At 44.7% G+C, this 25,832-nt stretch overlaps 1 protein-coding gene across 4 annotated transcripts in view; it reads left to right on the top strand.

Moving 5' to 3' along the window:
• Positions 1–7,630: 7,630 nt before the first annotated feature.
• Positions 7,631–25,832, top strand: part of ADAMTS10 (ADAM metallopeptidase with thrombospondin type 1 motif 10) — a 192,587-nt gene continuing 174,385 nt past the window's right edge. Inside the window, exon 1 of one of the 4 annotated variants that reach the window (XR_004540310.1) lies at positions 7,631–8,315. Coding sequence is in view for 2 of the 4 variants with exons in the window: in XM_033954332.1 (XP_033810223.1) it covers positions 8,222–8,315 (94 nt within the window). In the remaining 2 variants the exon portion in view is untranslated. The remainder of the gene's footprint in view (positions 8,316–25,832) is intronic. The other 3 variants (XR_004540309.1, XM_033954332.1, XM_033954333.1) reach the window with 3 other exon arrangements.

Below are 25,832 nucleotides of genomic sequence, written 5' to 3'. Positions count from 1 at the left end.
ATTCCATATCAGCCTGTTAGAGCGGGCAATTTGGAATGCTCTAAGAATCTTTCCAACCAGATACTCCTTTTTCACACAATCAAATAACAATGTACTACATCAACAAACAAGGAGGAACAGGCTCTCTCCTTTGTCAAGAGGCAGAATGCATACAGAGTTGGACAATTGCTCGAAACATATTTCTCAAAGTCATCTATGTATAAGGAAAGTTGAATACTCTAGCCGACAAACTAAGTAAATTTCTTCAGCCACATGAGTGGACACTCAAGTCCAAAGTCTTACATTGCATCTTACTATGAGGGACTCCTCAAATAGATCTTTTTGTGTCTCCCCCACAATCACAAATGGCCTCAATTCTGCTCACGACAGTACTCTCCTCATTGTCTCAAGGCAGATGTTTTTCTTCTGGATTAGACAAACAAATTCATCTATGCTTTTCCACCAATCCCTCTAATTCTCAAGAATGAGCCTGCTACCCATGATCCTGATAACATTGGACTGTAAGTGTGCCTTGGCTTACTACATACAATGGACTAAGCCACACAGGACTTCACCTCAACTGTTGAACTCTTTTGATCCTAACAGACTGGGCCAGCCTGTAACCAAGAGAACTATTTCCACATGGTTAGCGACTTGCATTTCCTTTTGCTTTGCTCAGGCTGGACTGCAACTCAAGCGACGCATTACAGCACATAAGGTTTGAGCTATAGCAGCATCAGTGGCTTTCTTATGGTTCATTCCCATTGATGAAATTTGCAAAGAACATAAGAACATAAGAAATGCCTTCACCGGATCAGACCGAGGTCCATCAAGTCCTGCGCTCCGCTCACGCGGCGGCCCATTTAGGTTCTCTATTATGAAAACCTGAAATTACCGTATCCCTCAATATGATTTGCAAGAAGGTGTATATCCAACTTGTGCTTGAAACCCCTAAGAGTTGTCTCTGCCACAACATCTTCTGGTAGAGAATTCCAGGCGCCCACCACTCGTTGTGAGAAACAGAACTTCCTGGCATTCGTCCTGAACCTGCTGCCACCCAGTTTCAGGCTGTGACCTCTTGTCCGTGTCACATCTGAAAATGTTAGTAATGCTGGTTCTTGGTCTATTTCATCCAATCCTTTTAATATTTTAAAAGTCTCTATCAAATCGCCTCTCAGTCTTCTCCTCTCGAGTGTGAACAGTCCCAGTTTCCTGAGGCGTTCCTCATAGCTCAAATTTTCCATTCCTTTGACTAGTTTCGTGGCTCGCATATGCACCCTCTCCAACATAGTTATATCCTTCTTGAGGTAAGGAGACCAGTGTTGGACACAGTATTCCAAGTGTGGTCTGACCATTGCTCTGTAAAGTGGCATTATGACTTCTTCCGATCTACTCGTGATCCCGTTCTTAATCATGCCCAACATCCTGTTTGCTCTCTTCGCCGCCGCCGCACATTGCGCCGATGGCTTCAGGTTTCTGTTAATCAGTACCCCCAAATCCCTTTCCTGTTCGCATTTTGCTAATGTTACTCCAAACATTCTATACTCTTGTTCTTTATTTTTTTTTCCTAGATGCATCAGCTACTTGGTTCTTAATTCACACACTCACATCTCACTACTGTCTGAATTCCTATTCTATGCGAGATGGTCATTTTGGCCAAGCAGTATTACAGAATTTATTTTCTTCTTAATGGCCAACTCTCCCTCTATCCCATTATATTCAGCTAGGGAGTCCAACATGTGAGAATATTCTGTTTACTTGTGCTAGGATAAAGCAAAGTTACTTATCTTAACAGGTGTTATCCAGGGGCAGCAGGCAGATATTCTAACATCCCTCCCATCTCCCCTGGTTGGCTTCTTAGTTTGCTTACGAAACTGAGGTACCATGAACTAGCGTTGGGTGGGAAGGCACTCATGTATGTGCAGTTACAAAGTTTCTATAAACATAAAGTGGCAATATACTTTTACCATTGTCCATACCGGGCTCCATGGATGATATTACCCCACATGTGAGAATATCTGCCTACTGTCCCCAAATAACACCTATTATGGTAAGTAACTGTGCTTTACAGAATTACCATCGTAGGAGTAAATCCTATATATGGTGCCTAAAAAATCAGCGGAAAAGAACGCCCGGTGCTATTCTATAATTGTAACTTAGAGTTTGGAATGGTTTATAGAATAGCGCTTATGCATGTATATATGGTGCAAATCCTCATTTCTAAATTAGGCACAGATCCCCCTTATTGTACAATTATGCATGTACATTCTGGGAATGCTCCCAATGTCAATGACCTTCCCATTTCTGTGTCCCCTTTTTGGACTTGCACCTACATTTGGGCATATAACTTTTAATTAAATCCAATTAGCATTCACTAATTGGCTTGTTATTTAATTACCGGTATTTGTACTTGTAAGTTGGGTGCATGCCCAAATTTACGTGTGAAATTCAAAGTACTATACTGTATATAAAATTTATCTCAATACATAAAATAGATCCTGAAACCCATCTCCTGTCCCAAGTAGCCACCTCTTGTCCCAGGTAGAGGGATGGAGAGTGTGTGTGTTCTGTTAAAGAAAATTTGTAGAAGTTACAATAGATCTGCAATGGCTGAGAGCACAGAGTTGCTGTAGAAAGGCACTCAACACATCCACAAGGCTGGAATGTTTCCTGAAGTTTAAAAAAAAAAAAAAAAAAAAAAGGCCTTCACATGTTCTACACAGAAAACTGTAGTTCAATTCCAAAGATATTCATTCTTTTGCAAGTTCAAAGCTTTCTTCTGGATGCAGTAGACTTGACTTTGTCTCCACAGGGCAAGGACAGACTCTGCAAGAGCTTGGAGCACTGTCAGTAATGGGAAAAATGTTTTCCTCATAGCTTTATGACACTCCTTGTCCTCTTCAATAAAAACAGATTATAGTCTAGGATAAGGATATAATCTTTAAGCAAAGCCAGTCCAACCAATAGGCAAAATTAGGCAGCAGCTTCTAAGAGCAACAACAAGCAGCTGCAGTCAACGCAAAACAATATATCTAAAGAATCATCAATGTGAAAGTTTACCTGCTGGAAGGGTGGTCCACTTTCAAACAACCTATTTACCTTGCTAAATGACTTTTGGAAACTGCCCTCATTATTTTTGTGTGTCTGGATATGATCAAAATTCTTCTGGCAGCTGATATTAATGCAGGTGCCAGTTGATATTCAGCCAGGACCTGCATAAGAAGATTTGTATAGCTTCTGGAACCTTCCCACATTATGATCCTAACCCCTACCCCAAATCATTGGTGCTATTCTAGATTCCCCTCCCCCCCCCTCCTTTAGACAGTTGTGTTCTTACCCATCCCTAGTTATGATTCTGTACATCAGCGTTAGTAATAGGAGCTGTACCTTTTCTATTTAGAAAATTTATATATATAAAAGGTACTTTTCCTATTACTAATTCTGATGTTCAGGATCATAACTAGAGATGGGTAAGCACACAACTGTCTAGGGCACAATGGCTTTTAGGGATTAAAAAAAAAAAAAGCCTGAGATGCAAATTTGGGTTGGCAGCGGATGAAAGGTCAGAATGCATGCGACTATGTTCCTACCCAGAAATGTGAAGAGCCAAAATGAACTAAAGATCACAGTGGAAGGGAGAAAGGGAAATAGGAATACAGATCAGGGTAGAGTTCAGAGCCACAAATATTGTATGATTTCCTGCACTAGGCCACTCAAACTTCATGAAACTAATATTTTTTAGTACACATTCAAACACATATATTATTAATTTTTTAGTTTTTTATTTTAACAATATTTTATATCATCCATCATATTAAAAACTCATTAATTAAATAACTTAACATTATTTAATAAGAAGCATAAATTCCCCACAGTAATTCGCCAGCAGAACATAGTACACAAAACATAGAACAATAAGTACAAAGTGCAACTGTTAATCCTAAATTATACACTTCCCGGAGCTAAAATTCAAATAAGTACTATTTAAATCTTCAGAGCATAAAAGAACGGCTCGGGGCAGCCAACTCAATGGCCGCAATTCTCTTAGTCAGTCTGTAACCCTCAAGTTCAAGATTTTTATTTGCAAACTAATTGTCAAACAATTAACAGCTCAAAATCTGTTTTCAAAAGTCTTGCTCAACACTCGACAGTGTTTTGCCACTTGCGTCTTCAGGAGACAAGACCCAGTGAGGGTAAACAGCAGGGAAAATGGACCTGAATGAATCAATACTTCAATATCTCAGCGATAACCAACGAAATGGAAAATCCCGTGGTATTGTGGCTACCAACATCTTAACTTGCAGTCGAATATCTTCCCTCTGCCACATCACTGACTTGGATCCTGTTGGGACTATTGGTTTAAATAAAGTCTTGATCATTGGTTGAAAAGACGCCTCCCTTGCCTTTTGTTAGACTGTCTGTATCTCAAGGCGAGGTGTACTTCTGTCTGCCTGCTCTAGAGTCGATCATTAGGCATGTAGATAGTTGGACATGAAGATTGCTTGGTGTGAAGGTAGCAGACCTCATGCGTCACTTAGATAAGATTTTAGACTGTGCTGTCTTGGTGCATTTATTTATTTATTTTATTTTATAGCCCGTCCTCCCCAGGAGCCCAGTACGGGCTACGAGGATACGTACACAGTAGTCAGGATCCACAACACATAAGATACAGAGAATTTAAGACTGGTATCAATAACACACTTGCTAGGGGAAACTAAGAGCACATATACTATAGTAATAATAAAAATAATAATAACTTTATTTTTGTATACCGCAATACCACAAACAGTTCAGAGCGGTTTACAATGTAAGAGACTGTACATATACAGCGAAGATACAATGTAAGGGAATGTACTATGCAGTTGAGAGCAAATTACAATGCAGGAACTGTACATATTTAGCATAGGTGTTAATACTGCGGAAAGCAAAGCAGAATTACAGTGCAGGAGTCTGTACATCTACAGCAGCGATATTTATACAGTGAAAGAAACGGTACGAGAGAGATAGGGGGAGGAGAGGTGGAAGGGTTTGGTTATTTGGAGGGGAGGGGTTTCAGAAATTTATCACACAAGCAATAGAGAATCTAAGAATGATTTCAGCATGGAGGAGAACATGTGGGTACCAATGACATAGGGAGGTTCTGAAAGCCATATTTAAGCTCTTAGGTAGAAAGTTAAAATCCAGAACCTCCAGGGTGGCATTTTCAGAAGTGCTCCCTATTCCACGTGCAGGACCCAAGAGACAGGCAGAGCTCCGGAGTCTCAATGCATGAATGAGGCAATGGTGCAAACAGGTGGGTTTTAGATTTGTTAGGAACTTGGCGACATTCTGCAAAGATGAGCACCACCTTAACCAGTGAGGAGTCAGGCTGCTGGTGTCAACATTTAAAAAGCAGATAAAGCAGTTTCAAAACTAGAGGGCAGGCCAGCAGTCACTCTGACTGAAAAAGCGTCACGAGTGGAGTGCCGCAGGGTTCGGTGCTTGGGCCCGTGCTCTTCAACATATTTATAAATGACCTGGAAATTGGTACAACAAGCGAGGTGATTAAATTTGCGGATGATACGAAGCTATTCAGAGTAGTGAAGACGCGGGATTGCGAAGACATGCAACGTGACATAAACACGTTTGAGAAATGGGCCGTGACATGGCAAATTAGGTTTAACGTGGCTAAGTGTAAGGTGATGCATGTCGGTAACATAAATCTTATGCACAAATACAGAATGTCTGGTGCGGTACTCGGAGAGACCCCCCAGGAAAGAGACTTGGGAGTACTGGTTGATGAAGCCGTCCATGCAATGCATGGCGGCTGTGAAAAGGGCAAACAGAATGCTAGGAATGATTAAGAAGGGGATCACGAACAGATCAGAGAAGGTTATCATGCCACTGTACCGGGCCATGATACGCCCCCACCTGGAATACTGTGTCCAGCACTGGTCATTGTACATGAAGAAGGACACGGTACTACTCGAAAGGGTCCAGAGAAGAGCGACTAAAATGGATAAGGGGCTGGAGGAGTTGCCGTACAGTGAGAGGTTAGAGAAACTAGGCTTCTTCTCCCTTGAAAAGAGGAGATTGAGAGGGGACATGATCGAAACATTCAAGATAATGAAGGGAATAGATTTAGTAGATAGAAACAGGTTGTTCACCCTCTCCAAGGTAGAGAGAATGAGAGGGCACTCTCTAAAGTTAAAAGGGAATAGATTCCGTACAAACGTAAGGAAGTTCTTCACCCAGAGAGTGGTGGAAAACTGGAATGCTCTTCTGGAGGCTGTTATAGGAGAAAACACCCTCCAGGGATTCAAGACAAAGTTAGACAAGTTCCTGCTGAACTGGAACATAAGCAGGTAAGGCTAGTCTCAGGGCAATGGTCTTTGACCTAAGGTCCGCCGCGGGAGCAGACTGCTGGGCACGATGGACCACTGGTCTGACCCAGCAGCGGCAATTCTTATGTTCTTATGTTTGGAACAAGGTATCTTTAAATGATATCATCATAAAAAAGAAAACAGAGCATCCCAATAGCAAGATTGCAATACAGGCCACTAGATCAGGTTTCCTTAAATACATTGCAGGCTGATTTTAAAGATTGCAAATTATCCATGCCAACTGCTGAGCAAATTGTAAATAGATATGACAAATTGTAAATAGATATGTTGAAATGTCTGTATGCAAATACCAGAAGCCTTAAAACAAGATGGGAGAGTTAGAATATAATCAATAGCCAAAATGCCTTTCCAATTAAGCAAATAACATGAAGAACCAAGGCAATTAGCCAATCAAAAAAATCTTAGACAAGGTTTTTGCAAGGGAGGAGGGAATGGGGACTTGTATGCTGCTTTTTGTGACTTTGGCATTCAAAGCTGACATTCAAGGTGGTGGGCACTGAAGGATTTGGTTACAAAGAGCAGTGCTAGGATTTGATCTCACAACTTCTGAATGTAGAGGTAGGAGCTCTACCAGTGAGCCACACCTTCCCCCTGTTGATAAGCCCACAGATTTCCAAATTAAATGTTTAAAATGTTTTGATTTGCTAAATTGAAAAATAGCACTAAGCTTTCCTCATATTCTCTACAAATAGACTCAAAATAAAGAACAGTAGTGTAGCATACAGTATGAATGTTCCTATTTTATATTGTCCTGACAATGTGGCAACTTTATGGGGCGTCCAAACCACTCTATGGACGGTTTCAAACCTAACTATGCTGTTAACTTTGACCACATCATTCCTTAACAAATTCCACAACTTTCTTACACTAGCCTGCTATAGTGGTTCACTAGAGCTAGAGTGGTTCACTTTCCTGGATGAGAAACATCCTGGGAATCCCTCATTAGAGAATCAATAGGTCAGAAAAGCAAGTTTCCCGGACACCTACAACCATGGAACTGCAAACCAGGATTCAACGATTTCATTTTCATTCAAGGAGGTGCTCTGCTCTCTCTTACTGGAACATTGAGTGGGAAACTTAATAGAGGGTGAGAGCAATGAATCATTGGGTAAAGCACTGGAAAGCTAGGTGGGGGTAAGAAGATACCAGCATCTAAATGCAAAATCAGATTTGCTCGATTAGTCTGGGGGGGGGGGGGGTGATTGTCCATCCTAGTCTGTGTTAAGATAGTGCAACCTACAACAGAAAACAAGTGAGAAAATGTTGACAGTTCTTGTTTTGTTTCATTTGGGAAACGGAAATGAAACCCGTTTCTTTGCATTAACTTTCTCTTTATTGGCATCATTTTCAGTGGGCACTTAACAGGTACAAAATGACAGTAAATTCCATTTTTTGTGTGTGTGTATCGGTACTCAAGAGTTACTTTTTTCCCTGCCTACTGATTTAAGGAGCAGTGCTGGGAAAACTTGGCCCCCTTTCAACCACAATGAGGGGACAGTTTTAATCCTAAATCTAACTGGACAGAAGGGAAACTCTGGAAGCGAGTCTCTTGGCGGAGCAATTCTCCCGTTCCACTTTTCGTTCTTCTTCTCAGGAGCCGTGTCATGAAGTCCGACTGTAGCCACATAGTGAGACCATTACCTCAGCAGCCTTAAATTACCACTAGGGCAACTCGCTTCCCTAAAGAGAGAGCGCGAGAGGAGAGCAAGTTTAAAGAGGGACGATCAGCTGATAATGCCTGCCAGACACCGGAGGGATCAGCTCTCGTTGTGAGCCGCTAGTTCTGAAGAGAGAGATGTGGGGGCAGAACAGGTCAGCCTGGAAACAGACGCCGCGCGCTGAGCCCAGCATTGGTCGTTATGGAAACCGTCTGCAGCCTTCTGGCCTGGGTGCTCGCCTTGACCACAGCCTCAGCTCGAGGCTCTGCTAGTTGCCACAAGCTAAAGGCGCAAGGTAAGAGCGGGATCTTTTCTTAAACGGGTCCTCGAGGATGACGGAGGGGAACTCGGGGTCTAAAGTCACGGGTTTTTTTCAAGATTTTAGCCTGCCTTGGGGCTTTTAAGGAGGCCCGTTTTGAATACTCCACGTTATTTTGTTATGTGCGCGCTGCACCGCTTCTTTCGATTTTTGTACGTGGCAATTCAATTTTTTTTTTTTCCAGAGGGAAATAAAGTTTTCGAAAATTAACAGATAGGGATCTCAAAGTCCCTCCTTGAGGGCCGCAATCCAGTCGGGTTTTCAGGATTTCCCCAATGAATATGCATTGAAAGCAGTGCATGCACATAGATCTCATGCATATTCATTGGGGAAATCCTGAAAACCCGACTGGATTTGGCCCTCAAGGAGGGACTTTGAGACCCCTGCAAAAGCACCCATCTACTTTCCATCTTTTTTTTTTTTTTTTTGCACAGATAGTTGGGGAGGGGTAAAATAGCCCATGGAAAAGCATATGAGGTGTGCTATTGCACTCTCTCCAACCTAAACATGTTGACATGAAAGCCTCTTTTTAATCCAGCCTAAATTACCTGCACTACTGAAGCCTCCACATAATTTTAGGTGGGGGGGGGGAGGGAGGTGCAATTTTCTGTCAAAAACCATTTTATTTGGATATGGCACTGTATGCAAGTCAATGGCACTGAGTATTCTTAATGCTGACATAACATGAGCCATTTGGTGTGATGATATCTTAAAACAGCACTTGTGTCTCAGTTCATTCTTACCTTCTTGACATAGCAGAGGTTTACTTCCGATTGTTTCTTGGCTTGATTTCCTTGTAAATATATCATAGACATGCACAAAAAGTAAACTGCTGATATTTTAATAGACCTATTCTGAACTGAAACCTGATATATGACATTGGAGACATCTGTAATTTAGAACAAAATGACTTCCTTATAGCTAGTTGTCAAGACATTTTTCCACCTATTTGTTGAAAAGTGATAATAACATTTAGAGATGGGAGTTATGTGGCAGCTCCACCTCCTAGCTGTCAAAAGCATCACTTGATCCTGGGCCACCAATAAAGCAGAAGCGACTGCTGATTACTCCTGCTCCCGACTAGACACCAGAAACATTGAATAAGAAAAAAAAAAAAGGGGGGAGGTTGTGGGGATTGAGAGGATTGGAAAATGGATGTTGGAAAGGTCAAAAGAGGTGGGAATATTTCTAAATGATACAGCAGCCATGGTAAATGCTTTGCAGATAGTGCAGATGAATTTATCACTTTTTCAGCAAGCGATAAGTACGTCCATGCTAGGGGTGATAGCACACAGTAACTTACCATGTGCTAATTGTTAAGATGTACATATCCATAAGTCATCCATTTTCTATCCGACACAAATTAGCACACAGGTTCCAGCCAGGCAGTAAGTGTTACTGTGCACTAATTCATGTGCTAACTGTTTACTGCACTTTAATAAACAGACCCCTTAATCTCAGGAGCTTTTACTGATCCTGAACAGAACAGGAACACCTGAAGGCAGGGCTGGCTTGTTGTCAAGGGGTGGGGTATGGGAGCAGCTGCAGTGAAAGCAAAGCAGTAGATCCTGACAACCAGACAAACTCAAAGAACCATCAGTCCATACTTGTAACTGCGGGGAAGGTGGACAGTTTTTAAATGGTTTTGTAAGTTGGCCCATTTATGTGTGTACAGTATGTATGAGTACGTATAGAAAGAGAGAGAGAAAGAAAGATTATAGAAATTGAAGTTTTATATTTATGATATTCAATTATGGTTTTTTACAGGATTTTTTTCCAGGAGGGGGATCATAACTGAGTTTGTTTATTAAAATCTGAAGCAGGCACCTAAGGACCTGATAGTTACTTGAGGAAGTGGGACATAAAGTTGAACATTCATCTGGGGTGCTTAATACCTTTGCACCAGTCCTGTATGCAAAATGGCCTTGGTGGGGGCAGAGGGAGAACAATATGAGAAAGTTATGTGCCTATTTTTCAAAAGTGCATCTTCCTTCCTGCCTTCAAAGAAAAATGCACAGTTCATAAATAATACTGTATAAGGCAGGGGGAAGGAACTCCGATCCTCGAGAGCCGTATTCCAGTCAGGTTTTCAGGATTTCCCCAATGAATATGCATGAGATCTATGTGCATGCACCGCTTTCAATGCATATTCATTGGGGAAATCCTGAAAACCCGACTGGAATACGGCTCTCGAGGACTGGCGTTCCCTACCCCTGGTATAAGGTAATCAAACATATTAAAGAAAAGCAAAGAGAAAAATGGCCAAGAAAGGATGAAATGGGTTAGAGTGCATAATCTCCCTCTTTTACTAAGGCGTGCTAGCCGATTTAGCATGTGCTAAACGCTAACGCGTCCATAGAATATAACGGATGTGTTAGCATTTAGAGCGCGCTAAATCGGCTAGCACGCCTTAGTAAAAGGACCCTAATCTGCGGAAGCTGAATTTATATTGGCAGATTAAGACCCCCCCAAGACCAATCTAGTCTGCTCCTTTTCCTTGTCTCCTGGATAAACAAACCCCACTACAGCTTAGTGCAGGGGTGTCCAATGTCGGTCCTCGAGGGCCGCAATCCAGTCGGGTTTTCAGGATTTCCCCAATGAATATGCATGAGATCTATTAGCATACAATGAAAGCAGTGCATGCAAATAGACCTCATGTATATTCATTGGGGAAATCCTGAAAATCCGACTGGACTGCGGCCCTCGAGGACCGACATTGGACACCCCTGGCTTAGTGTGAATATATTTTCAGGAGAAACTTTCAAGCTTGGCTCTAAGTATAGTTAGAAATGTTTTTGTGTTTCCTTTTGTTATAATACATTCTGAACAATGAAATTCAAAGAGCAACAGAATGGCCGGAAAGCACAAGGGTGGATCCAGACACAAATAGAACAGCAAAGAGGCAGCTTTTTTGTTTTATTTTATATTATTAAAGGGAAAGTGTTGAAATCTAAAAAAAAAACACAGAAAAAGGAGCTCTCTTTAGTTGCAAGCTCAGTTAAAGGGAGGAAGAAGGTGCAGTGTACAGTGCCAGCACTCTACAGGTTTTCAGTGCTTCTGACACCTTTCATACGGTTATCAGCAGGGCAGGATTAATTCGTTGAGGGCCCCTAGGCACACAAGTATATCGGGCCCCCTGCCCTGCCCCACCCCACCGTGCACCCAGGCGGAAACAGGAAGCTGTGTCAGAGGGAAGCTTTGGGCAAGCAGCACTGCTTGCATAATTACAGTTCCCGTTGCCTTTCTTACCCGCACTGCTTGCTTGTCTTGCTTTCCATCGATTGGGGAGGGGCCCGCGTTGCCGATTGGGGAGGGGCCCATCGCCATTTGGAAAAAACAATGTTGATGCCCTTCATCGGGCCCCCCTGACCATTTCGGGCCCTACGCACGTGCCTACTTGGCCTATTGGATAATCCTGCCCTGGTTATCAGAATGAACCAGTCTTGCTTTAACCCCCATTGCATATCCTTGGAATAAAACCAGAATTGGCTCAGCCTGTACCTGATAATCTGGGGCAAGTTCTCGGTTGTCAAAAATATTAGATGTCAGCAGAGCTAAAGACCACATGAAACAGCACCTCCAAGATGTGGAACAGCATGAGGGTATGTGGCAAATACAAAGCCAAACAATTCAAATAAGGTCTGGGAATGGTGAAAGAAGCAGGTTCTGAATTGGAAGCCTAGGACAGGTCTCAACGACGGGAGGAAGGCAAACAACAAAGGAGTCGTGAGGATGAGATGTCAATCAGTCTTGATATTGCCCCATTCCATGCATGGGTATATAGTTTCAGCTTTTGAAGAAACTTAGAATTATACCATTATGCATGTAATAGGGTGAGGGGCAAAACAAGGACTGGTTATCCAATGATCGGCTTAACCATTAGGTAAACTAGGCAGTTGCCTTGAGCAGCAGCTTGTGGCAAAGCAATAGGCCATGACAGCCACAAAATTCAGAAATATCAGCATGTATTTTTATCTGCAGTAAGAATGGGAAGTTGTCAAATAGCTGATTTACTTGGTTAAATGACGTGAAATTATCCCTCATAATTGCAACTTCCCTTAGAAAGCTCTTCAGTAAAATTGCCAACAAAGCCTAATAGTACACAAATTCTCTCAAACTAATTTACACCTGCTCTAAAGAAAGTGTAAATATATATATATGCACTAGGCGAGCAATTCTGTAACAGGTTGCCTCCATCTTGGTGCTCTGAGGCATGTGGTAGGAGTAGGGTTACCAGACGTCCAGGAAAACCCAGATATGTCCTCCCGATGCAGCTCCGAGCTTGAGATAAAGTTGAGGGGACGGGGTTGGGGAGGGCTGGGGCATGACTTGGACAGAATGGGGCGGACCTGGAGACAGGGCCTTAGGTCCAGATTTTACAATAGTAAAATCTGGTAACCCTAACCCTACTCCCCTTTACTATGCCACTGATGTTAATGCAGGCACTTTCATGGGGCAAAGAGAATTCTATATGTTATGTATATAAGCAGCAGGCATACCTATATCCTGTCCATGCTCCTTCCCTGTATATGCTCCCCTTGCAAATATATGCTATGCAAGTGGGTATGTGCAGAATAGTGCTTACGTGCAAAGCTGGCATGTATGTGCATAAATGCACACATCTGTGCATGCTAATATCCTAATTTACATGTGTAATTTGGATGTAAATGTGAATTTTCCCCTATGTGTTTATATATAAACTAAATAATATTCAGATGACAACAGTCAGCGTTTTTTAATATGCTGGCCTTCGTCAGCTAAATTAGTCCTGGATATTCAATCATAGGCACTGGAACGGGGGGGGGGGGGGGGCACAGGGGCTGTGGCCTCCCCCAAAATATGGTGGTCCAGGGGAGCAACGGGCAAGAATTCACGGGAGCCAGTCAAAGAAGCTGCTGAGCAGGCAGCACCACAGCGCCCTCCTGCTGGTTGCCGCTCAATGGCAGAAGAAATTAGCTGCCACCAACCAGGAGGAGGTAGGAGGATGGGGTCGGGTGCACCGCAGAGTCTGGGAAGGAGGGGGCTGGGTACAGAGTCTGACAGGGGTTGAGAGGAAAGGGAGCTGGGTGCAGAGTCTGACAGGGGAGGGAAGGAAAGAAGGAAAGGGGCTGGGTGAAGAGCCTAACAGGGGTTGAGATGAAAGGGGGCTGGGTGCAGAGTCTGTCAGGAGGGAAGGGGGAAGGAAGGGGGCTGGATGAAGAGCCTGACAGGGGATGGTGCATAGGGATGGAGGGGGAGGGGAGATAGAGGGAAGAGATGGTGCACACAGGGCAGGATTAACCAATAGGCCAAGTACGCACGTGCCTAGGGCCCAAAATTGTCAGGGGGGCCCAATGAAGGAGAGCATCAACATTGTTTTTTTCAAACGGCGATGGGCCCCTCCAGCATCGACGGCAATGCGAGCCCCCCTGATCGGCAATGTGGGCTCCACCCCAGTCAGCAACGCAGCTTCCTCCCCCCCCCCATCGATGGATAGTTAATACAAGCAAGCAACGCGGGTAAGAAATGCAATGGGAACTGTAATTGTGCAAGCGGTGCTGCTTGCCCAAAGCTTCCCTCTGACGCAGCTTCCTGTTTCCAGCTGGGTGCATGGTGGGGTGGGGTGGGGCGGGGCAGGGCAGGGGGCCCAGTGTACTTGTGTGCCTAGGGCCCTCAACAAATTAATCCTGCCCTGGGTACACAGTGATGGGTGCGACAGGGAAGAGATAAGAAATGCTTCTTATGGATAGATGGGAGTGAGAGAGAAGATGGTACACATGGATAGATGGGAAGGGAAGGCATGGAAAAGTAGATTTTGAGAAGAAAGCAGAAAAATGGAAGAAAGTTTAATGTTAAAAGTTAATGCTAAAGACGGATGTATGTCAAGAGAGCTTACAGGGACATATATATATATACTAGTCAGTAAAGTAAATATGATAATAAGTGAGAAACTGACTATAGTTATAAATACCAATGGTAGGAGAGCAAATGCCGTCTAACAATAGCTCAGAAAAAGTGAAACTCTGAAGGGAGGTGGATACCTTCCCTTGGTAAAAGAGTTTACCATCCAATCATTGCATTTGCTTTAAAAGACATCACTCTCTAACCAGGTAGAGCTTCAATTGTGTAACAAAAATGCTTAATCGACAAAAAATATGTTCAAAATTCTTATATATGAGAAAATCTCTTGTTGGCACTTATCTGTGCAGACTTGAAAAACTGTAACTGTAAGGGCTCTGGGGTCTCAACGTGGCCCCGTTTCGATAAACTGCTTCAGGAGACCCAATACACTACTGCACACTGGTATAAATGTGTATTCCCAAGAGATGATCGTTTATCAAAATTTGAAGATTCCAAACGACCAAAAGACGGATTCCAAAAGACGGATGTATGGCAGAAAGTGAAGGAAAGAAAAACAGCAAATGGATAAGGTGGCCCTGGATACACAGTTAACAGCAGCCAGAGACTGGGAAAGATGGTTTGAAAACCAAAATCACCAGGCAACAAAGGTAGGGGAAATGATTTTATTTTCAATTTAGTGTTTGAATTGTGTCAGTTTTGAGAAATTACATCTGCTATCTTTATTTTGAACTGTTCAGGAAGAAATGCTTTTGTTTCTATTTCTCTGGGGGTTGTACTGCATACAGAGTCTTGCATGTTAGAGTTTTGTTTGTATATATTAATATTTTAGTTTGTGGTCCTGTATTTGCATAGGGGTTATCTATGTTCTGCATGTGTGACCAAGGACAGGTGTTCTGGTATGAATGAATGTTGAGAAGATACAGTATGCTTTGTGTAGTTTAATTTTGTGGTTAACCATAATGTATTGTTAATAAGATTATATTGTGTGTGTATATGAAAAATGAATGGAAAAAATGGTATTACATTTACATAGAATATGACGGCAGAAAAGGGCCGATGGCCCAACAAGTCTGCCCACTTGAGAACCCTCCCTCCAACTAGTCTGCCGACTCAAGGACCCTTCCTCCCTGGAGTATCTATCGATTGAGCATAACTCTGTAGTACTCCCATTTGTTTGTCCCATCGACTCTTGAAGTCGAGCACGCTACTGGCCTCGACGACCTGCCGGGGAAGATCATTCCATCGATCAATCACCCGTTCGGTGAAGAAGTATTTCCTGGTGTCACCATGAAATCTTCCCCCTTTAAGTTTTAGTGGATGCCCTTTTGTCGCTGTGGGACCCTTTCGAAAAAAGATTTCCTCCTCCACTTTGATGTGGCCCATGATGTATTTAAATGTTTCTATCATGTCCCCCCTTTCTCTGCGCTCTTCAAGAGAATATAAGCGCAGTTTGATTAGGCGTTCTTCATATGGGATGTCTTTAAGACCTGAGACCATCCTAGTGGCCATTCTCTGTATCGACTCCATTCTCTTCACATCCTTTTGATAATGTGGCCTCCAAAACTGGACACAGCACTCCAGGTGAGGTCTCACCATGGATCTGTATAACGGTAGTATGACTTCCGGCTTTCGGCTGATAAAGCTCCTTCTGATGCAACCCAGCATTTGTCTGGCCTTCGCTGAAGCTTTCTCCACCTGATTAGCAGCTTTCATATCTTCCCGGATGAGAACTCCCAAGTCCCTTTCTGCAGTAGTTCTTGTTAAGTTTTCACCGTTCAAAGTGTATGTTTTGCATGGATTTCCGCTCCCAAGGTGCATTACTTTACATTTCTTGGCATTAAAGTTTAGTTGCCAAGTACTGGACCATTTTTCCAATACAAGCAGGTCTTGCTCCATAGTGTTGGGCCTGGTTGCACTGTCGGGTTTTGAGGCCCTGCCCACAACGCTGCATAGTTTAGTGTCATCGGTAAATAGTGTAATTTTGCCTCGAAGTCCCTGAGTCAGATCCCCAACAAAGATATTAAATAGCATTGGGCCCAAGACCGAGCCCTGCGGCACTCCACTGATCACTCTCGACGTTTTTGAGGGGATACCATTTACCATCACTCTTTGAAGCCTTCCACTAAGCCAGTCTTGTATCCATGCTGTCAGTGTTTCTCCTAGTCCTAGCGAGTTCATCTTGTTTAATAACCTTCGGTGTGGAACACTATCAAAAGCCTTACTAAAGTCCAAATATACTATGTCCAGGGACTCACCCTCATCCAGTTTTTTTGTTACCCAATCGAAGAAGCTTATCAGATTGGATTGACAAGACCTTCCCGTTGTAAAGCCATGCTGGTGGGGATCCCTTAATCTTTCATCATCCAGGAACGTGTCTAATCTGTTCTTAATCAATTTTTCCATGAGTTTACTCACTATTGATGTGAGACTCACCGGTCTATAATTTTCAGCCTCCGACCTACCTCCCTTTTTGTGGAGCGGGATAACGTTGGCAGGTTCCAGTCAAGGGGCACTTTTCCCTTGCTCAGGGAAAGATTGAAGAGCACGGCCAATGGCTCTGCCAGGACATCGCACAATTCTCGAAGTACTCTAGGGTGTAGATTGTCCAGGCCCATAACTTTGTTCACTTTTATTTTTGATAGTTCACGGTAGACTTCGCTTGCAGTAAATTCCATGTTCCGGAATGGATCTTCCGAACCCCCCCTTGTCTGTAGCTGAGGACCGGATCCTGGCGCTTCGCAGGTGAAGACTGAGCAGAAATAGTTATTAAGTATTTCTGCTTTGTCTGCATCTGAGTCTGTAAAGTTACCGTCAGGTTTCTTTAGGTGCCCTATACCGCTTGTGTTCCTCTTCCTGTCGCTAACGTATTTGAAGAAGGATTTCTCCCCTTTTTTTATCTGCCTGGCTATGTTTTCTTCCATCCGGCGTTTAGCCTCTCTGACTGTCATTTTAACTTTTCTGGATTTTGCCATATAGGATTCTTTAGCTTCAAATTGCTGTGATTGTTTGTAGGTAACGAATGCTTTTTTTTGTTTGTTTTACTAGCTCAGAGATCTCCGCGGAGAACCATTGTGGTTTGTTGTTCCTGCTTCGTTTGCTCACGGTTTTTATGTATATGTTGGTTGCTTCCAGCAGTGTAGATTTCAGAGTCGACCATAGTTCCTCTACATTGTCTGTTGTGCTTTGATTTTGCAGCACGTTGTAGACGTAGTCCCCCATACCCTGAAAATTAGTTCCTTTGAAATTTAGTATCTTAGTCGACGTATTGAAAATTAGTACTATTATGGGGGCGGAGTCTGGATTGGAGATTGGGCGGGGTCTTGGGTAGAGCTTGCGGGCTCCCCCAAACAAAAAAGCGTTCCGCTGCCTATTTATTCAATAATAGGCCTGTCCAGGTACTAGAATTGAATATCCAAGTAATACTGGACATATCATGATCACCAGAACTTGTGCAGATTCTTACCAATATTCATCTGGAACTTGCATAAGACACTTATATAGGTCCCAGCTCAATATTGACCAGGACTTGCATAAGGGAATCGATAAAGTCATTGAATCCCCTGTTCCAGCTCTCTCTCTGACATCATTTCCTGGTCACAGGACCAGGAAGTGACATCAGAGGGAAAGCCGAGGCCAACATGGGCAGCAAGTTGGAGATGCTACTCATGCTGGGGAAGTTAAAGAGGTTCAGAGGAAGGGAAGAGGAACGCAGGGGAAGAGAAGAGGGTGGAGACCGGAGAAGAGGGCAGGGGGAGGGGGTGCCACTGTCTCGGGTGCTTCCCACCCTCACTACCCCTCAGTACTTGTGCTCTGGAGGCAGATCAGGCTAACCAAAAGCCCCGCTTTTGTTCCACACTTCCCTTTTCTTCACTGCTTCCCCCTACCTCTCAGGTCAGGGTCATAAGAACATAAGAACATAAGCAATGCCTCCACTGGGTCAGACCTGAGGTCCATCGTGCCCAGCAGTCCGCTCACGCGGCGGCCCAACAGGTCCAGGACCTGCGCAGTAATCCTCTATCTATACCCCTCTATCTCCTTTTCCCTCAGTATCCCACGATCCCTTTATCCCTCAGGAATCCATCCAATCCCTGTTTGAATCCTTGTACCGTACTCTGCCTGATCACTTCCTCCGGTAGCGCATTCCAAGTGTCCACGACCCTTTGGGTGAAAAAAAACTTCCTTGCATTTGTTTTGAACCTGTCTCCCTTCAGTTTCTCGGAATGCCCCCTCGTATTTGCTGTCCCCTTTAGTCTGAAGAATCTGTCCCTATCCACCCTCTCTATGCCCCTCATGATCTTGAATGTCTCTATCATATCTCCCCTGAGCCTCCTCTTCTCCAGAGAGAAGAGCCCCAGCCTATCCAGCCTCTCAGCGTATGAGCAGTGTTCCAGCCCTCTTACCATTTTCGTTGCTCTCCTTTGGACTCTCTCAAGTACCGCCATGTCCTTCTTGAGGTGCGGCGACCAATACTGAACGCAGTATTCCAGATGTGGACGCACCATCGCTCGATACAATGGCATGATGACTTCCCGTGTTCTGGTTGCTATGCCCTTCTTTATGATGCCCAGCATCCTGTTGGCTTTTTTCGAGGCTGCCGCGCACTGTGCAGATGGCTTCAGTGATGCATCCACCATCACACCCAAGTCTCTCTCGAGTCTGCTGTCTCCCAACAATACCCCCCCTAATTTGTAACTGAACAACGGGTTCTTTTTCCCTATATGCATGACCTTGCATTTGTCCACGTTGAAGCGCATTTGCCATTTGTTTGCCCAGTCTTCCAGCTTGTCTAGGTCCCTTTGTAGGTCCTCACACTCCTCCCTGGTCCTAACTCTGCCGCACAGTTTGGTATCATCTGCGAATTTTATAACCTCACACTTTGCCTCCTTTTCCAGGTCATTTATGAATATGTTGAAGAGTAAAGGCCCCAGCACCGATCCCTGTGGCACACCGCTCGTGACTCCCCGCCAGTCAGAATACTGACCCTTTACTCCAACCCTCTGCTGTCTGCCCGACAGCCAGTGCTTGATCCATCTGTGCACATCCCCTCCCACCCCGTGGTTCCACAGCTTCTTAAGTAGCCTTTTATGTGGCACCTTGTCAAAAGCCTTTTGAAAGTCGAGGTAAATGATGTCTATGGGCTCCCCATTGTCCACCCGACTGCTTATCCCCTCAAAGAAGTACAGAAGGTTCGTTAGGCACGACCTTCCCTTACAGAATCCGTGCTGGCTTGTTCTTAGTAGGCCATTCCTCTCGATGTGCTCGCAAATGCCGTCCTTGATCATAGCTTCCACCATCTTCCCTATAATTGAAGTCAGGCTCACCGGCCTGTAGTTCCCGGGGTCACCCCTCGATCCCTTCTTGAAGATGGGTGTGACATTTGCCAATTTCCAGTCCTCTGGCACCTCACCAGTTTTCAAGGATAGGTTGCAAACATGTTGGATTGTGTCCGCTATTTCCTGTCTTAGTTCCTTCAGAACCCTTGGGTGGATCCCGTCCGGGCCCGGTGATTTGCCGCATTTTAACCTGTCTATCTGTTGGAGGACATCCTCCCTACTTACCTCTATGTGCTCTAATTTTTCAGCCTGTTCCCCACTCATGAGCTCCTCTGAGTCTGGTATATTAGATGTGTCTTCGCTCGTGAAAACCGACGAGAAGAACGTGTTCAACCTCTCAGCTACCTCTTTATCCTCCTTAATCACTCCCTTCCTATCCCCATCGTCCAACGGCCCCACCTCCTCTCTCGTGGTCGCTTCCCCTTAATGTAACTGAAGAATGCCTTGAAGTCTTTCGCCTCCTTGGCCAGCCCCTCTTCGTATTTCCCTTTTGCTTTTCTAACCTCCCGGTGGCATTCCTTTTGGCATTTCCTGTGCGCCTGGTGATTTTCCTCTGTTGGGTCCTTTTTCCATCTCCGGAAAGATACTTTTTTGTCCTTTATTGCCCTCTTTACTTCTATTGATATCCAAACCGGGTCCTTTGATCGTTTGTTCTTGCAGCCTTTCCTGAAATTGGGTACGTACATTCTCTGTGCTTCTTGCAGGGTGTTCCTGAATAGGGTCCAGGCGCTTCCCACAGTCTCCATCCTAAAGATGTTTCTGAGCTTCCTCCCCACCATTTCCCTCATAGCAACGTAGTTCCCTTTCTTGAAGTTCAGCGCAGTTGTTGCGGTCCTCCTAACTATGGGTGTCCCTCTTTCTAATGTGAATCTGATCGTGTTGTGATCACTGTTGCCTAGTGGTCCTCCCACTTCTACCCCTCTTGCAGGCCCCCCTAATCCGTTTAGGATGAGGTCAAGAGTAGTACCCCCTCGGGTCGGTTCTTTGACTAGTTGCTCCATGAAGCAGTCCTTCACAGCTTCTACAAATCCTGTCTCCCTAGTGCAGTTGGAGTGACCCGTACTCCAGTCTATCCCTGGGTAGTTGAAGTCCCCCATCACTGTTACACTTCCAGTCCTGCATTCCTGTCTCAATTCTGATTCCAAGTCGTGTCCGACTCCCTCTGGTGTACCAGGTGGTCGATAGTACAGCCCCAGTTTTATGCCCGCACCCTTGTTTCCCGGTAATTTGACCCACAGCGATTCCAGCCCCTCTGCCTTTGTTGCCATATCCATCCCGACCGAGTGGATAGAGTCCTTTATATATAGTGCTATGCCTCCCCCCTTTTTGTGGGTCCTGTCCTTCCTATATAGCTTGAACCCCGGCAGCGCTACATCCCATTGATTTTCCTCTGTCCACCAGGTTTCTACAATTCCAATTATATCTAGGTCCTCTCCTTTGGCGACGACTTCTAGTTCACCCATCTTGGCCGTGAGGCTTCTTGCATTTGCGTATAAGCACCGCAGGTCCCGTCGTTTTTCTTCCACCTCTGCATTTACCTGGCCCACTTGCCCTTGGGTTTCTGGCAGTTTTCCCGCTCTCTGTGTTTCTGCTTTACCCTCAGCCTTTACCCTCTTAGCTTTCAGCTTCCCCACATTCCTGCCACCCCCCTTACCCGCTTTTCCTCTGGGATTTCCAGCCCTACCTGCCCCCTCCTGGGCTGTCATCCCTTGAGCCTCTGTATGATCCCCCTTGCCTTGTGGTACCTCTATATTACCCTCGGCTTTCGCCCTTATGCCACTCAGTCCCCCTGTGTCCCCATGCCCCTTAGTCTTCTCCCAGCAAGCTCCCTTTACCTGATGTTTCCCTCGCTGTCTGATTTGTAGATCTTCCGGTCCCTCTGTTTCTTCCCTGCAGTCAGCCCGTTCAGCATCTGTCCTGGATGCTGTTGTCCGAAGCGTCAACATCAGATCAGCTGTCGGCTTTCCCCCTCTCTTCAGTTTAAAGCCCTCTCGATCTCTTTCCTCAAATTGGTTGCCAGTAGTCTGGTTCCCGCTGTGCTCAGGTGCAGGCCGTCCCGCCGGTAGAGCTTGCTCTTTCCCCAGAAGGACGTCCAGTTCCTCACAAAGTGGAAGCCCTCCTCCTGGCACCATCTCCTCAACCATGCATTCACAGTTTGGAGGTCTGCCTGCCTCTTTGCATCTGCTCTCGGTACAGGCAGGATCTCCGAGAATGCTATCCTCCGTGTACTCCGCTTCAGCTTTCGTCCCAGGACCCTGAACTGGTCAGTCAGTGCGTCCATGCTGAAGTTCCTCCGGCTCACATCGTTTGTTCCGACGTGGATTATTACCGCAGTCTCCTCTGTCTCTGCTCCGTCCAGGATCCTCTCGATCCTATCAGTGATGTCTCGTGTCTTGGCCCCTGGGAGACAAGTCACTAGCCGGTCCTCCCTTCCTCCAGCTACGTGACTGTCTACCTCTCTCAAGATCGAGTCTCCCACCACAATAGCAGACTTCCCTTTCCTCAGCGACCTCCTCTGCCTCAGGTCCGTGTCCTCGGTGTAGTGTGATGTCTCTCCCTCGGGGTCTTGGTGAGTCGCGGTCTCCTCCTCTTGCGTTGTCCCTCCGCTAGGTCCTTCCCCGGTATCGCCTTGTGGATCCTGGGTCTCGTCTACCAACATCCGTCTGTGCTGCTGCTGATCCCGTTCCTCCACCGTCCTATAGGCCTCCTCAATGAATCTCTCGAGGTCCCTCACCTGGTCCACAATGGGGCCTCCTCCGTCTGTGTTCTGGGTAGACCAGCTCGTCTCCTCTGTGGTACGCAGTTCCTCCAGTCCCTCTAGCTCCTGGACCCTGACCCTCAATCTGCCGACCTCCATCCTCAGGCTTTCCAGTTCCTGACACCGACTGCATATGTACTCCCGCCTTCCCAAAGGGAGGTAGTCGTACATATTGCACTCTGTGCAGAATACCGGAAAGTACCTCTGGGATCCTGGGTCCTCCATCGCTCTTGTGGAGTGCTGGTGTGCTCCTGCTGAGGGTAAGAGAGAGAGAAAGAGAGAAAAGAAAAAGAGAAAAAAAGAGAAAAGTGAATTATTTGGCGTTTCTGACTCCCTCTCAAGGCTCCTTCGCAAAGGCGCTCTCGCTAAGGCGAGCGCCTTTGCCGCTCGCCTTCGCTGGACGCCGAACGGCTGGGCGCCGTTGGCTCCCCTCCTCTTAAGGGGGAGCCGGCCGCTGACTCCTCTGGTGACGCGGCGCGGGTCCTTCAACTCCATCTACTTAATTCTCTATACAAATAGACAGCACTCAGTGACTCCCAGAAGAATCTCCCACTTCCTACTCTGCATCAGAGCATTCTTGGGGGTTGGGGAAGAGGGTCACACAGGTTTACCCTACTACTACTAACCATTTCTATAGTGCTACTAGATATATGCAGTGCTGTACACATTATATGTAGGCACTTTACTACTACTACTACTACTATTTATTATTTAGCACTACCAGATGCATGCAACGCTGAACATTAAACACACAAGACACGATCCCTGCTCAAAAGAGCTTATAGTCTAATTAAGCATGATTTTTATTCATTATACTTCTATTTCTATTTAATTGGAACTGCCTTTGAGATTAATTAATTAATTTTGATTCTGACTTTGAATTCATTGTAATTTGTATTTTTCCTGGGAAACCATTTGATGATTATTGTAATTCGCTCTATGTCCAGCTTTTTCTTATTGTAAACCGCCTCGAACTGAAGGTTTGGCAGTATATTAAAAAAATAGATTATTATTATTACTGTTCATGTGGAGAATACAAAGGGAGAAGAGGTAGAGAGAGAAGGGGGCTACAGAGGGAATGACAAGCAAATGTGGTGCTTTACAAATTGTTAGTTAAGACTTAAACACAGTTTCGAAAAAGTGGGCCTTTAGCCTGGCTTGAATACTGCCAGAGATGGAGCCTGTCATATCGAGCATGCTTGTGATATCATTGCATCGCATCCACGCATTCTCGGAGGCCCTCCAAACATGGCCTGGACTTGGGGAATAAGACACAAGATTTGTTTAGGGGCGGGGCTGGGGGGTAGAGCAGGATGGGGCTGGAGGCGGAACAGGGTAGGGCCACATGTCCTTTTTTTTTTTTTTTGCACGAACAAATCTGGTAATCCTAAATATTGCCATAACTGGTTAAGTTGCCAAGATAAAAAATAGAATCAGATATTCAATGCTGGTCACCAGAAATGGCCAGGCATTGAATATCTGGACTTAAAGCCGGCAGTGGACAATAAAAGCGCTACCTGCAAACCAACTGAATATCGGGCCCATGAGTTAATCATTTGTTTTTACAGGAGTGTTCTGGGTCCTCATTTTTGGGTTTTATAATCAAAATCTAGAGGAAATCTAAGGGCCTGAAAATTATTTGGAGGAGGGGAAGCAGAAGGATTGCCTAGAACAGGGGTGTCCAATGTCGGTCCTCGAGGGCCGCAATCCAGTCGGGTTTTCAGGATTTCCCCAATGAATATGCATGAGATCTATGTGCATGCACTGCTTTCAATGCATATTCATTGGGGAAATCCTGAAAACCCGACTGGATTGCGGCCCTCGAGGACCGACATTGGACACCCCTGGCCTAGAACAAATAATAGCCTTGCGCTGACCCTGGATATCTTTGGTGGCAGTGAGTCATCCATGAACATAATGAAAAGAGGGCTAAACTCACACATCCCCAATTAGGTGATGACAGAAAAGCCTTAGGCCTTGATTACATATTCCTGTACTTTAATCTTTTTTTTTTTTTTTTAACTGGGCAATATAGAATAGATGCAGTAGCTTTGAAGCTAGGCCCACAGTTACTCTGTCACACTAGAACAAGCTGCCTTCACAACACTGAAGGGATTGTAAGGGTCTGGTGCCTAAAATGTTAGTGGTGAAGAGAAAATTTATATTTAAAACAGACATGTAGTCAGAGGAATGGAACTATTTTTACATTACATAAACAATATATCTGCATGCCGGTTTCATGGTGTCTGTGTAAGTGGTGTTGAGGGCAGTTACCAATTCTTCTTTCCAGGATTTCATTTGGGTATATCTCTTTGCCTTGGTAGTAACAATTGAGATTTAGGAATCTTGGCAGTTCATACTCTGAGCTTACAGCAAACCTCTTGAACTGAGCTGTTAGATACTCAGGGATTGCCAAGGAATGCAGATATGAAGGTTGAGGCTTGGAGGAGGGAGTAGAAAGGAGGCTATGTTGTACAAATTCATTGTTTATTGCACTCTAGGGGAAAAAAAGAGACATACGGCATGGTCAGTCTACTGTACAACTCCCTGAGCTTGCTGGTGTAATGTTTTAGATCCATCCACTTACAGAGCAGATTAGCTATCAAATAATTATGGGATCAATATTTAGTGTGGTTTAATTAAGTAGGAGTGGTTCCCTACTAGTTAAACTATGTCAAACTGGCTGGCCATGGATAGCAGCACTTAACTGAGCAGTGTCACTGAATACTAGCTCTGACCACAAAGGCATTGTCCAGGGGCAATCCCAGAGGACCAGATCAGACTTATGTGGGTACTGGTGCTGACTATGCTGTTTTCCATGCTGGTATACTCTTCCCAGTGGATGATGCCTGGATCAACAATAATTTCAGTGTCATGGTGCCAATGTGCTTGCTCCTTGATAGCTCTGAAGGCTATATCATGCAGCGGGTCTGGTGTTAAGAGATGGGATATACCACTTCAGAAGCAATCCTGCAAACAGCCCCATGTTTGGAGAAGTCTGTTGGAGTGAGTGCCTGTCCACCTCAGATGTGAAGAGTCTTTGCCATGACTACTGCTTAGCTGTACTCCAAAAGCTCCTGTGAGCAGTGAAGTAGACAGGAAGATCTCATAGGGTTAGAGTCTTACTGCCTCACATGTGATCCAGCATTCAGTGGGATCATGGGCCTTGCAGGAGGACAACCTTTGGAGCTCCTTCACTGCAGGCTTAGCAGTGGAGAGATCCTGGAGGCATGAGTAACGTGACCATTTATTTTTTTCATCAAAACGGAACATCTATTAATTGTCAGTCTTGCCCCCAATCCCGCCCCCAATCTTAGCCCCGCCCCCAATTTCTTCCATTCATTTTTCATGTACACATAATATCTTATTAATTCATAATAGTAACCATAAAATTAAAAAAAAACCCACAAAGCACACTATACGCATAGAAAATGTTAATTATCATTTATATTTAGGGGGTTTTCAAAGATGTCAAGGCAGATGACTTTAAAATATGCAACGTCACCTCAGTAACTATAGAAAAATAGATAAATATAGTGCAAAATATAGACAGCAGATATT

The sequence above is a fragment of the Geotrypetes seraphini genome, chromosome 8, assembly GCF_902459505.1.
Source record: "Geotrypetes seraphini chromosome 8, aGeoSer1.1, whole genome shotgun sequence".
NCBI lineage: Eukaryota > Metazoa > Chordata > Amphibia > Gymnophiona > Dermophiidae > Geotrypetes > Geotrypetes seraphini.
Note: the sequence above shows the minus strand (reverse complement) of the source record. Positions and strands in the feature narration are given on the sequence as shown.